Here is a 20,889-nt window from a genome sequence, read left to right as displayed (position 1 = left end):
CAGTTCAAACCTCCTCACTCATTAGTGTTTATATGACTCACTGATGAGCTGCAGCTGATTAGACCAGTTATTTGGCTGCAGAGGTGCAGTCAAATGGTGGTGGAAACGGTGGTTTTTCCAGGCAGCTGTAACAGGACTGAGATCAGAGCTGAGAATGTTATGTAATACCCCAGTGTACCACAACTCCCTGTAGAGTATGACTCATTACACGCACACATACAAATAGAGCACGTCCCAGCCTCTGCATCTTTCACCTGATGCCTATTATCACTCCAAAAATGAACTTCATCTTAGACGACGTACACCGCTCACCTGTTTATTTGGCCATTGAAGTCTTATGTTGTACAAGTCTGCGACTGATGCAGACACTGAATCTTAAGAGACAGACTACCTGCTGTCCGTTGCAGTTAAGGGATCATTTCTGAGCAAATCTCCAAACAGCATAACAACACTATAAGCACATAACACAATACATACAGTGTATTAGTTACAGATACTAAAGATTAGCTTATGCTAGTATCTTGGATGCCGAGGTCTTAATTTCATGTCTTGAATTTTAGAATTTGAATTTGATCAAGCCAATTTACACCACCTGTCTTTTTTTATTTTTACTTGAGTTTACAGAACGGTATTTGAGCAACTTAAATATAGTTTCTAAATACTGTGTACACAGATTGAAAGTCAGTTTCAGAAATGAAATACATGGTTTTCAAAATACAAAATCTCAGTTGTATAAATCCAAATCTTTGCAACGTTGTTAAAGCACTCAAGAAAAATATTCATTAACACTTCAGGCTGCAGCTAATCTCTCACTGATTTAACACACTCATAAATACACACAGGTTATACAGGGATGTCAGTAGCTGCTCCAGTGTAGTGTCACCACAGCCCAGTCAGCTGCATGTGCAGTACATGGGAGCTTTGGGGAAATGACATCAGCCACAGTGCTGTACCACCTACCACCCAAAAGTCACCTAGTAATGCTTGTGAATACTGGAAATGATGTCTGAGTCACTTTAGGCTTGCATCTTGCTCTTAAGAGCAGCTTGTAAGAAACTGTACTCCAGTAGTTTCATTTTTACACGTAGTATCCAACATTCAGAACATTAAAAGACACAGGAAATAATTGCTGACATGAAAGTTACAAATCATCACTGGCCAGTTAGCGTGTGCCATAGCTCACTGGAAATCTCAGAGTCTTGGCATTACACTGAACAAGACCCACTTCATCCATTACCTGTGTTTCACAAACAAATGCAGTCAAACACAGTGTGAGGGAATGCACATTCTCACTGTACACCAACTCTTACAGAGGCTACAAGTCACAAAACACCGCTGAGACTCAAACAGATGCTAAAAAGCTAGCATAATTATAACAACCATTGGTGTGCAGGTTGAAGCCATATTTCAGAACACGCAGGTAAACGGCACAGAGGCACACACATGCATGTGTCGGGGCATATCAAGACAAAATGTAGTTTGATGGTTGGAAGCTTCCCTGTTTCTGATTGTGCTAGGACCCGGTTAACATCCCAGAGTAAGATCCAGCTTTGCCATTTTGCTCCTCTTTCATAATATCGATCAGCGTGTTTCAAGTCCTAGTAAACAGTGGTCCAAATGTTTTTTGCCAAGGCAAGTTTAGGTGCCTTGGATGAGAGCTGCATTTAAAAAGGCTAGTTTAGTGGCAGAAACTGGTGCACTAAACTAATAACACCCCAGTGCTTTCATAACATTTGGAATTATTGCTATCAAAGTACACATGTAAATCTAGTAAACATTTCCAGTCAAGTCGTGTCTCCCCACACCTAACTAATACACTCTCTCTTGAAAGTTTTCAGTATTTGCCTGACTGCAGCTCCTAAAGAGAGGGGCCTGGCTGCAGACAAGATGATGGATTATGACCAAGAATTGTGCACAGTCAGCCTCGGCTGGAAGTTGTCAACTTTATCAGAAAGTCGGGTCACAGTTAGGGTTAATGTTACCCCTAATCCATAATCCTGCCCCAGCCCCATAACTATAACCACTGAGCCTAACCCCAGTTGTAAATTTAACCATAAACCTGTCAAGGAAAACAAGGTCTGGTTAATATTGCCATCTTGTCTGCAAGCAGGTTGTCTTGCACCCAAATGGCCACTGAATTTTCAAAACATTAGATATGTATAATTGAAAGAGTAAACACTAATAAAGTAAAATCAATATGGTATCTATTAAGATCTTGTTGCAACACTGAAATGCGAGTTTCAACTGGCTCTTCCCTTTTCCCACTTGATTGAAATGAAACGTTTAAAATCAATCACTCACACTTGACTCTTATGGCAGTTAGCTAAAAGGTCTACCTTGTAGAAGAGGATCCTTGATCTCAGTGGGACTAACCCAGATTCATGATGATTCTCTCACACGGAGTCATTTGAAGAGGGTAGAGCAGGCACAGTAGTCAGTCTCTCAAATGAACCCATTTGGTAACCTGCCAAGGCTAAATAATAGATGAAATGCCAAGAATATATTGCCGTTTTCTCCTGCAACTGTTTAGTTGCTGTATATTATATGAAACATCTATTCAACACAGAGGAGAAAGCACATGAAAAGCATTCATTTTAATTGTTCGGCTTTTTTATGGCTCTATTTTTTTTCCTTTATAGTGGCATCACAACAACTTCAACAGGTGGTTAACTACTGTAAGTAACCACATTGCTTTGTGTAGTGAATTACAGTCAGCCAGTTAGGAGCTTATTTGTTACAGAGCTTGTTGGTTTTTGCTTTTATTGCCATATGATGTAAAGATGTACTTGTTCAGAACTCGGAGGTAAATAATTTAGCATAAATTGGAGGCAGAAAGAGACAGCCAGGCTCTGTCTAAACCTAAAATATTGTAGAAATTTGTTGTTGTTAAAAATGTCAGACTTTTTTTATGTTCCCAAGTACTATCCAGCCTTTGTGAAATGTAAGGCCCCAATCTTTTCTCTCAGCATAGCTTGTAGTTCAGGAGCACAATGGGAAGGCCCTTCAGCTTGGCTGTAGTTTGTACTATTCTTTGCTGAGAGGCCAACCCTGCAAAGAGAGAGAGAGAGAGGTCTGATAAGGTCTGATTGAGCACCTGGGCCGAGCAGGAAGCAGCTGGAAAGTCCTGATTACACACACACACACACACACAACCTCTGAGACACATTAGGCTTCAGTGACTTACCAGGCTGTACAGTTATTAATCACACACGTGCACACTGAGGTTCTTGCTCTCTCATACTATAACCCGTACAGTATAGAGGCCTAGTCACTTCAGAACGTATCGAGACCCCCTGACCTTTTGCTCACTTTGTGTTGTAGATGTAATTTTAAATGGTTAAAATTGCCATTATTTCCCATCGGCACACACTTAATAACCCATAATATCAAAGTGAAAACATGTTTTTAGAACTTCAAGTATTCGGGCTCTTTGCTGTGTCATTCCAAGCTGTGACCAGGTGCATCCTGTTTGCTTTAATTATCTGTGAGATGTGTCTAGAACTTGACTGGAGTCCACCTGTGGCAAAGTGAATTGATTGGACATAGTTCAGAAAGGCACACACCTGTGTATATAAGGTCCCACAATTCACACAGCACGTCAGGACCAAAACCAGGCCGTGAACTCTAGGGAACTCTCTGTGGACCCTTGTAATAAGATTGTGGTGAGGAAGAGATCAGGGAAAGGCTTTAAAACCAGGACTATTCTTAGAGTTGGCCGTCTCCATTGTCCGTGCTAAACAACAACAAAAATAAATAAACACCCACAACACAGTAAAGGGTGCAACAAGGGAAGGGGTCTGTCTACTTTCTGAAGTCACTGTATGTGAACATAGACATGACAGATGTTCTGCCTCTATGGGAGGAGGACGAGTAGGAGTAGGGGGAGTCCCAGATCTGTAGTTTACAATGCTGGCTGCAACAAGAGAGGCTTTCCTGCATATGTGTGTGTGTGTGTGGAGGCAGTGTATTTATAGCTTTGCAGTGTGTGTGTGTGTGTGAGTGTGTTTGTCCAGCGATTGCTAGTGGTTGTATAAAGAAAGGTGGACATGTGTGCCAGGGATATAGGTGACCACACCTCTCCTCTCTGTCTGTGTGGATGACGCAGCCTCAGTCTTACCTCATGATGGTGACTTTTAACAGACACCCTAGGAACATGACTCAATGACATTGTTAACAGCTTCCAGTTGTGCAGGGCTGTTTTCAATTCTGTTGTTTTTAACCTGGAAGGCACTCAAAGGCATGTACTGTAGCATTTCTTCTGTGATTGCTTACATTACCTGTAACACATAATGAAGATTATTAGCCTCTTTGAATGTCTGCGGTGCAGGGCCCATTTGACGGTTGATAGCTTTACAGCACAGAACAGAAGGAGAAGGCTGCTTGTCGTTTTTTTAAAGGAGCTATAGCGTTCAGAGATTCTGGTGGAAAGAGGTCAAATTAAAAAATCCATTCAAACGTGTTTAGTCCTTTCAGGAAAGGAAACGTCAACAAGTATCAACAGGATGCAACTGGATTTATGGAACTGTCTTTATTACAAAACTTTAGTAGAGATGCAGCGAACGGTCACTAATTAATCTACTTTCTCGGTTAAAGATTATTGACCAGTTTTTAGAAATAGGTGGACGTTCCCTGAACATTATCGCAGTTGTTGGCTATGAAGGACAAGAAAATGTGTGACTGTCTCTTTAAGAGGGCTGACTCCATCTGCAGCTGCTCACCATGTTAAAGTCTGGTCACATCTAGTAGCAGACAGACAGCTTTAGTATGCTCTTCTGTTTGGTGTGCCACACACACACACACACACACACACACACAGGGGTAATTGTCTGTTAGGGGCTTGGCAGAGGTCCCATGCTGCACAGCTGCACTGGGTCAATACACCAACACACACACAAACATGCACACATCTAGTAGACTAGCTGTGGTCTTGTCATACAGCCTCATGTTGTGCTCACGTGTCTGTCTTTGGTTAGGACTGCTCAGCAACGGATCATAAGTACAGGAGTTGACTCATTTTCATTCACATACAGTATAATGAGTGTTTGCTCAGCTGCACTCTCTAATCATCAAGTCTTTAGTTGACGCCTGATGAGCTGGTGATTATTTATTAGTTACCTTGTACTGTTCAAAATATGCAAAGCCAGGTTGATTGATGGTTTTAGCCATAGCCTAGCAACACAATTCTAGACATCCCCTGACTTTTTCTCTAGCTCCACCATGAGGTTATTCTTGGTACTTTTCAGATAGTTCTATCATCTAGTCAAAAATGTAGTTTTTCCAATACTTTGGTTTATAAACAGATAGCGGCAAAGCTGGCCTCAGCTGCACTCAACATTAAAGATTAGAAATGATTAATTTTTCACTGCACACATAGAATTTTGTTGACATATGCTGTCCACACAGGTGATTTTCCAAAGAAAATCAGTTTAGATAGTTGGTATTTGAAAGTTCAGTACTGCTAAATCCTCTGACCCCCTTCGCAACTCCGACCAAACAGAAGTCTGTCTTCTCAGGCCACCTCCTCCACCACTCCCCCGCCAGCTGCGTTAACACGTTAGCATTAGCACACACAACAAGAGATGAAAAACCAACGTACAAATCAGATAACTTTTTCCCAAAGGTCACTTTTGTGGTTTTTGCTAGATTATTATCACTCTTCTCTGGTACAAGTGGCCATTTTTCTCACAAGTTTGTTTTAAATAAGTTATTTAATGATATAAAAAGAGGTGTATTTCAGTTGACTTGACAGCTGAGCTGGTGGTTCGATGCCGTCACTCCACTTCTGGTCGCTACTGTGCAGAAATTGGTTGCAAAAAAGCAAGATGGCACCTGTTGTATTTATATTTTGCTTAATTTTTGCATAGTGGAGGGAAGTGGTGACACAGTTTCCATTGTATATACAGTCAGTGGTACAGACCTATTTTAGCATTTAGTTCAAAGTACCAGTGAGCACAGCCTCACAGAGCTGCTAGCAGTCTTTAGTATTGGTATTAAGGCCAGTATACTATACTGCTGAGGGGCTGTATCTATAAACTGACATTATCTAAAACTATTTCTAGCTCGTTCCTCTCTCCCCACTGCACAGCAGCTGACCTTTGACCCACATACCAAGCCATGTGGTCCAGTCAGGGTTGTGTTGTGATGTGTCAGACATGTGATTTCCTCAGGAGGGTCACGTGCCCTGATGTGGGTCTGGCTGACTAAGGCTGACACTTAGGAAGTCAGTAGGTTTGCTGCTCACTCAGTGAACCGCTGAATTGAGCCTGTTGTGTTAACAGCAGCTGTTCTCTTTTTCTTCAGGGATGATGCATGAAGCTTGTTTACAGATAGGAGTTGAGGCTAATTAGTTTTTTAAGCTTTATTTTCAATCATTTTTATTAATGTGACTGTTTTTTTTGTTGGTGCTGCTTGGTTGTTATGGTCTTATTGCAAATATATAATTTTGACTTGATTAAACAAAGGTTTAATCAAATAAAGTCAGATGAGGTTGACAGGATATTACAGATGCCATCCTCTGACTTATTGCTCTCACTGTCCTTGTAAAATTTCCCCTTGTTTTAATTTAGGGGGAATTTCACCCTCTTGGCAGTGCACCTTCCTCTTACTGCACTGGCTCAAACAAAGTGTTTGTTGTTAAAAACACCTTTCCTGTGTATCCAGATGTATTTGAAACGTCTTGCTCTGTTGTCTAAAAATGTGTTTGAAGGAGGTGAAATTGTCCAACAGCTGGTGATAATTTTCGTGCTTTACCATATTTGAAATTATTATTCCCTCAGAAATTAAGTAAAAGCAAGCCAGTTTAAAAGTTCAGGCTGCACAACTATTTCACTCCCGGCGTTGTTTTCTTGACTTCTTTGGTTATATTATTGGTTCTTTTTTATGTTCTTTGAGTTTTGAGAAGTGCAAAGTGTTATTTTATCAGTGATTACGTGCAGTAAATTATATTCTATGACAGATTACAAACATGAAGTGGTAGAAATTCCATCAGAATAAACATAAATTGGGAGTAGTAATGAAGGGCTAGTTATGAAACGAGAGAGATTGATGGTAGGAAGGGAGGAATGCTGTCGTCTAGACTTCCCTCTTCACCTCCTTGCTGGCCTCTCCTCTTTACAGAGCTCCAGATGGAGGATTAACAGTTCACTTGACACGCTGCACTCTCTCCAACACAATACCTGTGTCTAACACAAAACACACACACACATCCACACAATAGAAAGGTTGTGTGTGTGTGTGTGTGTAGTTATGTTGGGAATGAGTATTGTCTTTATTTCCTAGCTGACTCTGCTCAGTACTGCCCCCTGTCTGTTGTTATGACAGTTTCACTCTGGTCAAGAGAGCAGAGAACACAGACTTGGCAGAGACGATGAATCTCTGAACTGTTTATTGTCCAGATGTGGTGCTCTCATCTTGTTTGTGTACAACTTATCATTAAGATGGCCTCAACTCATTTGTTGCACTTTAAAAATTGAAATTATTCTGAAAACCAGTGAACCACAACAAAATAGGTTTACTTCTCAATATTACACTGAGAGGCGACTATCTCTTTATAATATCCTGAAATCTAATGTCATTAAACCATTAACCTGATCAATGTGTAAACAAATCCAAAGGAACAAGAGAAGAAGAACATCTAATGCTGCCGCGTTCAGCTTTCTCAGGACAGACGGCTAGTTTGCTGGGGTTTTTTTAAGGCTTTGTTGGCTAGCAGATGTAGTGCATGGACCTGACAACAGATGTTTATTGGATTATTTACAGATGTTACAACACAGCTCTGTGGTGTTGGCCTGAGAGGGTGGGTTTTATTTTTGCTTTATAGTCTTGTTTGGTGCAGTTTAGATCAAATCTGAGATTTACTCATCAGCTTGAATCACAATGTAAGTTTATTCAGATGGGATAAAACAACCCAACACATTCCCATGGCAGGACATCAAATACTAACACTTTGTCAAGTACCTCTGCCATCAGTATGAGATGCAAAGGCTTTTTAATACAGAACAACATTAACCCACTCATCAGTATGAAACACTAAAGGTACTTGACAATGCATCAGTATTTGACACACTGTTATGAGAGCAGGCTGAACAACCATGGAGTTCCAACATAACTTTAGTCACCTATTGTCTGACAACAGACAATAGTAACAGATTTGTTCATTTACATACTTTGCTATTTCAAAAGGATTTAAAGTATTTGGAAATTGCAAATAACTGGGAAACAGTGAAATATTAAAAGAGTTTAATCACCATAATCTAAGCAAAATCCCTTACTCAAGTCAAGAAATTGTACCCCTCAGTGCACGTGAGCTGTTGCCATTCAGCCTTGTGCTATTATGACACATTCCAACAGATGCAGCTCGATGAACACTCTTAAGTGAACACTTTTAATAGAGAATATGATTTCTAAGCTTTTCCTTAAGTGATTTCTCCAGTATCCTTCATTATCTGGAGCTCAGCCGGTTGCTCTTCCCTCCAGTCAGCACTGTTTAAAATAATTCACCAGTTTGCAACAGGTGGCCTCTGGCGTGTAGAGCAGACACAGGGTGTTTATCTGACAGTGTAGACCCTTCTATTACTGGAACAGCCTCCAGCCCACCTGGTTAATAATGTGTGTCTTTGTCTGAATGAAGAGAGATGCAGTTTGTTGATGTTTTAGGAACTCGCTACCTGCAGCTGAGCTGTGTTTGGGCTGACAGTCTGGCACATAGATATTAACTTCACCACTGATCTGCATCTGGCCAAATCACAGGGGTTCACTCAAGTTACCATCTAGGTTTTTGGTCACACTGTACTCGCATAGTCAAATACTGAGGTCCGGCGTACATCAAATGAATGCAGTGTTTTACTAAAAACACTACTGAGGAAGATACATACATGTGAAAAGAACAATAGCCAATAAGTCTCAGGGTGAGATTAGGCAGCACATAGTGACTCCGTGACAAACATTTATTGTGTATCAATGTTTTGTATTCTGATAAAAAAAAAATTTTGTCTTTATTAAACTAGGGTGGTCTTTTAAGGTTAAATGACCTCAAAGCCAAAATGACAGCTATTACACACCATACGTGACATTCATGTGGGAGATGTTGGCGTGATGCGTTAAGCCTCTTTTCCACGGCCAAATGACCCCGGGTCAAATCTTAGGGATAGTACCTGGTACTATTTTTGCTATCACCTCTGTTGAGGTTCCAGGCGAGCCGATGTGATACCAAACGGTGACATGTAAACACTGAAAACTGCCAGTTGGTCAGAGAAATATCTTACCACTGATGAACCCGGATGACGACAGCAATCACTTGTTCTTCATTTATTCATAATAGGGGAGAGTTGAACATACTGTTCATATAGAAAATGACTGGCCTTACCCTTTAAGTGCAGCCCTAGTTGACTGTGATTACTGAGAGTATCACATCTGTGTGATAAAACATTCAAGAATTGCTGAACTGAGCTGGGAATGAAACATGGTCTTTAAGAGGCACATGTGAGGATTTGAAACGACAACCAATAGAAAGTGTGTAAACATATTCCTGTCCATCCTATGAATTCACAAACTGAAAACCTTATACTCCCCTCTTTAGGCGCTATTTCATGACTCACCCAGCCTCTTACATCGATCCAGACATGCATTGATCACACCCGCCCAACACACACACACACATTTTTGCATTCCCATCGCCATTCCTCTGTTTGGAGCAGTGACAGAGTGACTCCGGAAAAGCACCACACCACCTCAGGAGGGGTGACACATAGACGTGTATGTGTTTGTCAAAACGATGTGTGCCCAGGATGTCATAGATGTAGGTGGGTGACATTAGGTGTATGTCATCTGGTCTGCTGAGTGCAAGGGGTTGTAAGCAGTTAACGGCACTACCTGAAATAGCTTCCTATGTCATGCAGCAGTGCAGAACTACATGCATGTAGAACGAGTTATGTGGTTTGAGACCTGCTTGTGTGTGTGTGCACCTGTCACCTGTGAACAAACAGCCCAAGCTTTCCTGCTCATTAGGCGTCTTCAGCACCTCTGCCAAGATGCACAGCTCCCCTGCGGAGAGCACACATGCACACACTTTTGTTCACTGTGTATATATATAATAATTCATGCATGCACACAGTCATATGTGCACGTGCTGACAATGAAATAGCAATTACAGCATACTGCTCATCATAACTTACATCTCCACGTACCCTCATATCTCCAGCATTTCCAACTTTTCTGCTAAACAAATGACACACACACTTCACTCGCACACATCCAGTCAGTCCATTTTTCACTGTGAGCTTCCATTAAGAAGCAGTAGCCCACAGACAAGCTCACTGACCGTGTAAAAAAGATTTGCTTTCTGCGGCTGATAAGCAAGCGATTACTTTTTGCTGTGGCTGCAGTTTATTTCTTTGTTTTGTTTTGTTATTCTTCTCCATGCACATGACGAGAGGGAAGTCGTATGTACCTTGAGTCAGAGACTGATTGATTATCCTCCGCGCAGTTTGGAGCAGATGACAGCAGCGGGTCTGGGCTGGGAGCCATGTTGAGGCTGGTTTACTATGTTGGAAGTTAACATCACTTTACTGAGTTCTGAGGACACTGGAGGGATGTCTGTAGTTTTATTTATCTACACAGTTTCCATTTAGTTGTGTTCCAATTGTCAGAGAACTCCTGCCGCCTTCATGTGCAAATCCTTCCCTGTTCTGCTTGAATTAGAACCTGTGGCTTTTAACAGTTGTTTGTTTTTTTTAATCTACTAATATGGAAGAAATATGTAGATAAATAATATCTGCACTAGAACATGACAGATACTGTGGGAGGACTTCAGTCTCACTTCCACTCATTATGTCAGTTATCTTTGTTTTTCTTCAGTATGAAAATACACAAGATAAAACCTTGGCAGATGCAGCCTATTTTCTGGAATCTTTCAGAGCGGAGACGGGCTGATTTAGGGAAAAGCTGTGCAGCTTTTCACTGTGAAGCACAGACACAGATAGGATTTTGTCATATAACTTCTGATCACACCAGTGCCATTTTTGCAGGACTTGGGTTTAATTGCCTTTATTCTGCTTCCCAGTTGTAAATCAGACTGATTACACTAACAGGTCGCTGGCTTCTCAGCACTTAGTAAAATTTCTGTACAGTATGTGGTAGACATTAGCTCACCTCCCATCGCTTTGTCTCTTCACTGCAGTGACAAACTTCAACAATGGCTTGGAGGCCAGTTCAGACTCCGATGATGAGGACAAGCTACACATTGTGGAGGAGGACAGCCTGCAGGAGCCTGAGGCCGCCACCACCACCGATGCTGATGGGACCACACTGCAGGACAGCCATGACGCCACAACAACAGTATTACCCCACAACGGCTCCTGGAACGGAGGTGAGATAGAAACATGAGTGTGCTACCTTTTTCAGGACCTGGATGCTGTTCTTCATGTGTAAAATCTCTTTGTAAATGTAAATTGCTCCCTATTGACCAAGGCAGTTCTAGGGGTGGTTCAGAGCCAGTGCCTTAATTTTGAACTAGTTCTCTGTGTTTTACAGCCAAAGAACTGGCTCTTGGCCCGGATAACTGGTTCTAACTTGGTTCTGACTCTCTGTTGGTCTAAACTAACAACTGCTTATGTCACAACAAGACAGTACTGTAGTCTTACCTAACTTTTAATGCAAAAAGAAAAACATGAGCTTCATTGACATGATGTTGAAGCAGCAGTGGACCATGGGGGAGACACTGTTAGCTAGCTAAAGCCTAACCTCTTATATTCAGTGTTGATATGAATCAAACATGTTAGGTAATTTCCTTTCTTCTCAAACATAATCACCATCCATAGAAATCACAATGAGCAGCACAAATCTGTTGGACAGGTCATGTTTCAATTCCAATGTGGGCTCGCAAAGCCAGGAGCAGCACTGCAAAGGAGATGTGGAAGTCCGCCATCGTTGTTATTGTGCTTGGCGCTAGCATCGCTGGGAAAGCAGAGGCATATTCAGACGTATACAGTGACGTAAATATGTGGCTCTGTGGTGGCTGTCTAATCCGTGGAAAACCAGAGTGGTTCTTAAGCAATTTGCAATTTGAACCAGCTCCAAACTGGCTGTAGCACTAGCTCAGTACTAGCACTTAGTTCATGTTGCTCCAAAAGGGGTAAATGTAGGGTGGTCGTCGCGTGGCCTCAGACTGAACCTTTAAGATTGATCATCATACTGTCTGTTAATTCTGGGAAGGTTTTCTAAACATGTTGGCTCATCTTCACAGTGCCGTCTTTCAGCTTCACACCATAACACACACTTGCAGCTGGGGGCTGCTCAGTGCGCCCTCACAAGCCCTCTCCACACAGCTCTGATGCAGCACTTGGGAAATAAGTTAAACTTTTAGCAAGATGCAGCTTGGTACTAGCAGATCAGGAAGGCTAGTGTTCTTTGCTTTAATTGCACAGATGTTTCTAGCTTATAGATCTGAATCAACAAATCTGGATCCTGTTTCTGGACCAGGAATCAAGCAGTGATAGTTGATAGTGTCCATGAGTATTATTCGTTTTTATCATGGCTGTAAATAAACTTAACAAAGTACAGTAAAAATAGTGTGAGTCAGCTCTGTATGGTAGTAGTCTCATCTTTTCATGGTCATGTATTGGCTCTTCTGTTTCAGGAGATAAATTAGAACAGGTGGTGAGATTATCCTCGCGACTCTTATCAGTGGAACTAAACTGGGACAGAACCAGACTTGCGCTCACTGAGTTGACTGTGCTTCATTGTGTAAGAGAACACAAGCCAAAGCACATATAGAATGCATTTTTTAAGTCTTTTAATGAATTAATGTGATGGCCCAGACAAAAGTAAGCATTCTGCTGGGGGTGTCGCTGTGCAGAGCAGCTAGAAGCACGAGTCAGCTGAACCCAGCTCAGTGTGGTGTTACATTGTCAGAACAGAGAAACTGGGATCAAAACCAAGATAATCTGAGCAGTGAGAACATGTAAAAGACAGAAAGGAGGAGTGGACATGAGCATATATTAAAGACGGTTGTAATGTGGTTATAATCAGAGACACATGTATCCTTTCCTTTATTGTACAACCTTCAACACATTTGTATTTTAGCCTTTGTATGTCATGTTTTTGGTTTTATCTTCTGTGGAAACAACCAGATGTCAAACCAAAGGCTGTTCTAGATGAAAGCTGACAATCATGAGACAAAAATGGTAAAATTTTTGTCTGGGTCCAAAAGTATGCTGCTATATCAGACGCCTATAGTAAATTGTCACAACATGTTTACAAACCAGCCGACTATAATATGCAGTGAACTTATGCAGAATATACTGACTGATGAAGCTGCAGTATTTTTCCTGATTACATCTTTGTCCCAGGTAATCATCACTTAATCTGATGTGCAAAAAAGGTTTTGACAGGTTACAACCAAGATTTTGTTTGATCCATCTAGTGAGGTCTGCAACATCGCTGTTTTCACACAGCATATAGAGGTTTATTCTTTACTGTTGGTGATTTAGAGCCCAGTATGTCTGAGGTACTTTGTCTGTGTCTGTCTACCTGCTCTCTCTTTGATCAGATTAGTTCCACCCTCCCCTCAGCCTTGGGGAACGCCCGCTTGCCTGCAGAGCCAGATGTTCTGCTTTTCCTGCCTGTCCTCTCTTTTCTGACTCCCTGTACATCTCCGCATCATCCTATAGGCTTATCAAACTACAACACACAAGCATTATCCCCTCCTTCTGAATTGGAGTCTCTCTCATAAAACACAGCGACAAGCTTTATCATCATATCTTGTCATCTCTGTCCTCATACTGGTGTCAAACTGCTTCTCTGTTTGACAGAAACGCTATATTATATATTTATGATGTGTTGAAGTTCTTTGCTGCATTAATTACTGAGGAAAAACAAACAGCTGCTCATACCTAATTTTAAAATGTATCTTAAATTGCTAATGGTTATTTTTAATTACTGATTATTCTGGCCATTCTATATGCAAGAAAAAAGTGTTTATCGCAACTTCCTAAAGTCCACTGTTATGTCTTCATACGTCTTGTTTGTAATGATATTTGTAATTTTGCAATATCATGTTTTTTTTTTTCTCAATACTGTAGTGGGACTGTGACGGTATCTACCAGGACATTACACTTAGTTATTTTAGTAGTATAACTGCATTCAGGTCGCTGGTTTGAAACTGATGTAGCGGATGCTCCGTCATCAACCTTTAGAGCTGTTGTGTGGCAGCATTGCAGATTTCCCATTTCAAAAGATGACCCAGGCGAAAAGGAAACTGACACACAACTTGCAAATACTGCTTGGCGAAGGCAGTACTCGCCCTGTTTAGGACCGAGACAGCCCTGGATACATCTGGCAGAAACAGTCAGGGCACAACTGTGTGCTACATTTAAACAGACTTTTTATCGTGGCAGTATCATATCCTCAGTTTTTGGTATCATTGCATCCTTATTAATAAGTGATCAAAATAGATGGTGGTTATTTTTCTGTCAGTTATTTCAGCTTTGTGTTTGAGTGCACATGTTTCCACCTGTGTACTCTGTAAAGGCAGGAGTGTTGACTGAGATATTAATGAAATAATGTTCTAATGAGTTCCCTCATTACCACTACTGGGATCATGTGTGGGGGCTTGAGTCAGCTACACTACTGCTTGTTTATCAGTGCAGACAGGTGTTATTTGCTATGCATGTCTACTTGTAGACTAACACAGAGCAGGTTTGGTTATGCAATATGCATCATATCTGCCTTATTAGGTTCAGTTGAACCTTGTGTTACTTAAGTTTCCTGCCGTCCTTCGTCTTATTCTACCTATTTATAGTCTCAGAGGTTTCAACAGCTACAGGAAGTGTAGACAAAAATAGATGTTCAGGACGCTTTAGGCCTTTATTTTGAAAATTCCCAGAAGCTTGTAAAAGCTCTTTAAAAGTTATATTTAAACCTCAACATATCCTCCAGTAAGTTTGCAGGATTAGCTTCTTAAAGCACGTTCAAACATGCGACACACCTTACATACAGTCCAAACAGTAAAAGTACCGTAAGATTTAATAAGCAGAGGCAGAACCAAGTCTGCATTCAGCTGGCTTGTGTTTACAACACGTCTCAATGCCCTTTTAATCCCAGATTCCCCACAAACAGCTCAGCCCACGCAAGCATCTGCCTTCATCTCCACAGCGGTTAGTTACAGCCAAGCAGGAAATACTAAAACCATGGAGATGTCGAGAATGTGACACTTGGAGGTATTGCTCTGAAGGCTGTTTCATTGTTGCTGAAGCCTTACATGGTGTGAGCAGTGCTCAGGAGCTGCTGCTCGCTCTCTACTTTCCCTCCTGTGTACCTGCTGTTTTTCTGGAGTCACTGATCCCTTTTCATCTATCTGTGTTCTTCTTCTGCACTTGCCACTTACTTTTTTGTGTGTTTGTTTCACCTCTTTTCCCGCTAGGCCTTCAACTACAGATGTTATGCGAAAGCCTCTCCTCAGTGTTTGAAGTGATGGGTAGTGCTCTGCTGGCTTCGGATGTTATTAGCCCTTAATTAACCACAGAAGAGGTGCTGAGTTTGTTGTTGTTCCGTACATCTCAACATTAGCGCCAGTTGTTTGACTTTTTTGACCAAACTAACTTATGGCCTCATCCTCCCAATGCTCTAGCAGGCCATATTAGAGCCTGAGGCCAGCATATTACCGGTAGACAAAACTACAGCAGAAACCATATGTTTGAGGTCATTTAAGAAACCGTGTCACTCTTGCATTTATTTTCCCAGCTGTAAAATGTCTGAGTACATAACCAGGTCACAAATGTGCTTATTGGCTGAAACATTGCTATTGGAATTTAATAGTGTCATATATTGACTTTGTTGATGCCATATGGACGTTGCACTAGTTGATGGTTATTGTACTTTTGATCCAAAGTTGTGAGGCTGTAGTGTTGAGCAAAGGGAAACAGTTTATTTAATATGCCGTGATTTTCCACCCCTGATCTTTATCAGGTGGTTTGCATGGAAATAGCGTCGGATGGTAAACTTGTGTGTGTACATGCACCCCTACTTGAGTTATTCTACAATACATAAGAGCTTAAATACATATAATCTAGTGATGCTAGTGACCAAAACATTTAGCATAAAAACAGAGCAGCACACAGGCACATCTCTAGAAGAGCACAGCATTTTCAGAAGGTGTTAATCGGTGAAACTGGGAAATCTGAGTCTCGGTACAGGACTGCCTTCCTTGCCATCAAGGCAAGGAAAGTTTATTTCTATAACACGTTTCCATACTGAAAGGCAATTCAGAGCACTTAACCCACTGCAAACAAATAGCTAAAACATTAAATTGCAAATGAGATTAAAATGCTAATTAAAAGCAACAATTTCATAACAGCACAAAGTAGCAACAAGTGTAGAATACCTGGTATCTATAGGAAAGCTGTGGCACTCAGTTCTCATTACACTTTGCACCCTTTTCTTCAGTCTTCTCAGACTAACCTTTGAGTACTTTAACATCAGAGGCTTCACCTGTTGTTTTTCAGCTGCACCTGCAGTAGAAACCAACCCATTTCACTCCCTTAGCAAAAGATTAACAAACCAGGAAGGAGAAACATTTTTAGTGTGGGTGGAAGAGCTTTGACCTTGTTGGAAGGAAGTCATGGAAAAGTCCTGAAATGTTGCAGAGCTGTGGAGCCATGGTGGGAACCCTTCAAAGATTTTGCATGATATTTTTGGATTGTCTGACTTTCACTCATTTCTTTCCGCCCGTCTGAGGCGAGAGCAGGGAGGGCAGCGGGTGTTGAACTGGCTGTCTGGTGTGAGATCAGAGTTTGCTACTCCCCCTGCAGTCTGGGCCGCACTGCAGCTCCAATCCTTCCTGCCTTATAAATTCAGGACGGACTCTCAATGACAGGTTCTGGCAAGGTATAGGAGTGCAGTGTGAGCAGAGTGAGTGTGCTTGTGAATACCCCTGCCAGTGCGTGTGCGTGTGTGTGCGTGCAAACGTGACCTGTTAAGTGTGTGCACCACATGATTTCCTGTTTTCATTCCATTCTGATATTCCACATGTGTGTGTTGCAGGGTCCTGGTCGTCATTAGTGCACGGCTCTTTGTGAGACATTAGGAGTAATTGTAGAGTGTGGTGGGAAAATATGCAGAGAGGTGTATCAGAGATGGGGGAGGAGGGTCAGAAGGAGGAGTGATGGAGGGAAACGAAGCAATCAAGTGAAGGACGGAGTGAAGGGTGGAAGAAACAAGAAGGGAATTTGGAGAAAAGAGATGAAGTTGCACATGGTGGTTGCAATAGAAGACTGAGAAAGATGGGTAGACGTGTGTGATAATAGTGATGTAGAGTAACAGGGAGGTAGAAAATGTGTGAAAGACTGATGGAAGGATGCACGAGGGAGGAGAGATGGAGAAGATAAAGGTCTTGAAGGATTGGGAGGTTAGGAAAAGAGTGAGACTAAAAACTGTTGTGAATCCCCTTTAGTATTTTCAGGCTGGTTTCCTAAAGATCTCCATTCATAATAGGGAAACCAAATTTATTCATCATTTAGTTTTAGTTGGCTGTGATACAACACCACAGTTATCATCTGGTAAAGAGTGAGGCAGACAGGCTGGTTACTCTGAGCTTCAGCCGGCTAAGCCTCCGCTCTGCCCCCTGCTGCTCTCCACTTACTACTGTGTAGTAACGCAGCTGAACTCCAGTTTTGTTCTCATTTCAGGATTTTACCAGCATTGTAGTGGAGGCACCCCACCCTGTCTGAAATTCAGCGAGCATAAAACATTTGATTTGATTGCACATCTGATAACATACCTGTTATCTGTTATTAGCCAAATGACAACACCTGTATTGTGCTGTGATTACACAGGGGGTCGTCTTTATTTTACTGCCGCACAGCCCCCTGACAGGGCTTACACTGACTTTAGCCAAAAGCTCAGTTTGTGTTGTGGAGGGCCAAATTTCTCTCATGCTTCCTCCATCTTGTTTTCACTGCTCTTTTTATTACGCCACCCCCTTTTTCTGCAATGCTTAAATGGCCAACAACTATTTATTTAGATGAACCAACTGAGAATAATAAGGAGAAGAGACAGAAAAAGGCGCTGTAAAAAGAAAGGGTGAATGAAGAAGTGGATAAAGTAAGATGAAAGGTAGAAGAGCGTGTCTGAGGGGGAAAGAGATTTGGAAAGCTTTTGGATGAGATCATGGGAAGCCAAGATCCATGTTTAAAATGAGGCTTAACAGGGCTGGGCCCGGGCCCGCCTCTTCTTTAGGGATACACACGCACGCACACACAGAACAGCACAGACTCCCCCTGCTTCTTTTTATGACTGGTCCTGTGATTGCAGAGCCTGCAGACTAACACACACACACGCACATGCACACAGCTGCACCTGTCCTCCAGTCCTGCCTGCATTTTAACTGCTTGGTAACACTCCATGGTAACGCTGGTCAATGTTTCACTTCTCAGTGTGTTCTTAGTGTTTATACACACAGAAATTTAAGTTGTACTATCGATCAGGATATAATGCAGCACTGGATCTTAACAAGGCAGCAGACACAAACAGAGCAGGTCGTCCGCTATAAGTGAGGGAATTCTGTTCAATTCATGATAAGAATAAAAAGGAAGTACATTTACACAGCACTCTTTCAAAAAGTTACATAAAAGGCCAATGAAGACTCAGCAGTTTGAGACTAAAAGAAGAGAAAAAAGAAACAAAGAAGATACATGCTTACACTTGAAGCTAATCTACCAAATCTCTTTTCAGCCACTAGAGGGTCTAGTGAGACGCACCACAAACTGACATGTACAATTGTACAGGTGTACCTAATAAAGTGGTCTGTTAGTGTATGCCTCAATAGCAGGCACAGTAAGATTTTACTCCATGTCTTCATTCTGTTTTTCCACTTCCTGCCCCTGGAGTTTCATGCGAGATAAGGGACTGTTTGCAAACCACCTATTGAAATAACTGATTTCTCTGCCATTCATAAGGGATAACCAAGTGTCTAATCTGAAAGTGAAACTTAGTGGCCCCTAGAAATCTTAAAAAAATAAAAATAAAAATCAGTGTCCATGCTGATAATTTGATAACTTGTTAGATTTGTGCTTTGAGGGAAAACAGCTTCTGTCACTGCCACAGTTAGAATAAGCAATCGGTGCTTCCGCAATAAAGGCAGCGTAGAAATCTGAGTACGGGCCGGCTGCACGTACAGTGTAAGGAGATTTATGGTAACCACGTTACTGTGGTGCAGCGTTTCCCCTACCATTATATTAGGGGGCGCCCTGCCCCTTTTATTTTCTATATTGCACCAGATCATAATAGGTTAAGGTTACCTTTCCTATAGAACAGGTCTGCACCTTGTTCTTTTTTTGGTGACTCCTATGCCAATAGCCATTTTTGAACAAGACAGCGTGACCCTATGTTACAAAAGACCATTCTGGAGAGGTCAGAGAGCCCATTTAAACCAACGCAACCACTCAGGAAAAAGACTTTCTGCATTATTAGCAAATGAGTCAACATATGAATGTGACCTAAATCACAACCAGGGTGATACCTGACTGCTCTACTTTGAAATGAAAGGGTGAATACTGCTCCTCCTCCTCTTTACTGCTCCTCTTGTCTGTTCTACGATTTTTCACATCTTCTACATTTTCAAGTCTGAACAAATTCTACAACTATTAAAATACCTCCAAGAGGGAAAAGAGCTAATAAATCAGAAGCGAACGAGGATGTTGAAGCAGACGAGGATTATATTTCAGCGGCGCAAGTAACAGAGATGTTGAGTCAGCAGAAGCAGATGTACACCGCACTGTTGAGCCAACAAGACAACTTCAAAGGTTTTGTGCAACTACTTATGGAGACAAATAACAAGAGACTCGATGACATGACCAGAGAAATACAGGAGATAAAAACGAGTTTGCAGTTTACCCAGCGAGATGTGGATGTGATTAAAGCAGCCATGGGTGAACAGAAAACACAAACCAAGGAAACGAGGGATGATGTCTACAAAACTTGTGAGAGTCCGATAGCCATAACGGATAAAATGGAGCATTTGGAAGTACAGTCCAAGCGAAAAAACCTGATCTTCAAGGGAATCCAGGAGTCAGCTGGAGAAAGCTGGACGGAAGCGGAATGTAAGGTGAAGGAAATATTAAAGGATAAACTGCAAATTCATCAAGAAATTGAGATGGAGCGGGCTCACAGAGTCGGGAAACCTTCTGATCAGGGACCGAGGGCGGTGATGGTAAAGTTGATGAAAGAGAAAGATAAGACACACATACTGCAACAAGCAAAGAAGCTTAAAGGATCTATTCATTCATTCATTCATTTTCTACCGCTTAGTCCCTGAACGGGGTCACGGAAGGGGGGGGTCAATCCCATCGCGCGGGGCTAACACATAGACGAACAACCACACACATGCACTCCTATGGGCAATTTAGAGACACCAATCAACCTAAGCTGCATGTCTTTGGACTTTGGGAGGAAGCCGGAGTACCCGGAGATAACCCACGCAAGCACGAGGAGAACATGCAAACTCCAGACAGAAAGGTCCTGGGGGTGGCCCGAACCCAGAACCTTCTCACTGATAACACCACCGTGCTGCCCTTCAAGGATCTAATATTTATATAAATGAAGATTACACCGAGTCTGTGAGGAAGAGAAGAAGGGAGTCGATGCCGAGGTTAAGGGAGGCCAGGGCGAGGGGAGACAGTGCGTTCCTGCGGTATGACCAACTAGTGACCCGACCTCGGAACCAGAATCCAGGACCTATGACCAGCACGCCGAGGACCAGTATGCCGAGACAAGGAGAGTATGAAGGGGTCGCTGGACCCTCAGCTGTATGAAGAAACACGCAGGTATATTGATATCTGCGAGGGCAGATGAGCGTTGGAACTAACAATTAGCAGGAACCAACAACAAGTATGACCC

The 20,889-nt window shown here is 42.0% G+C and overlaps 1 protein-coding gene across 1 annotated transcript in view; it reads left to right on the top strand.

Annotated features, from left to right (window-relative positions):
* Positions 1-20,889, top strand: part of LOC109974483 (zinc finger E-box-binding homeobox 1-like) — a 71,546-nt gene that overhangs the window by 31,182 nt on the left and 19,475 nt on the right. Inside the window, exon 2 of the mRNA XM_020624687.1 lies at positions 11,177-11,365. Within this exon, the coding sequence (XP_020480343.1) occupies positions 11,177-11,365 (189 nt within the window). The remainder of the gene's footprint in view (positions 1-11,176; positions 11,366-20,889) is intronic.

Source organism: Monopterus albus, unplaced genomic scaffold (assembly GCF_001952655.1).
Source record: "Monopterus albus unplaced genomic scaffold, M_albus_1.0 scaffold335.1, whole genome shotgun sequence".
Lineage (NCBI taxonomy): Eukaryota > Metazoa > Chordata > Actinopteri > Synbranchiformes > Synbranchidae > Monopterus > Monopterus albus.
Note: the sequence above shows the minus strand (reverse complement) of the source record. Positions and strands in the feature narration are given on the sequence as shown.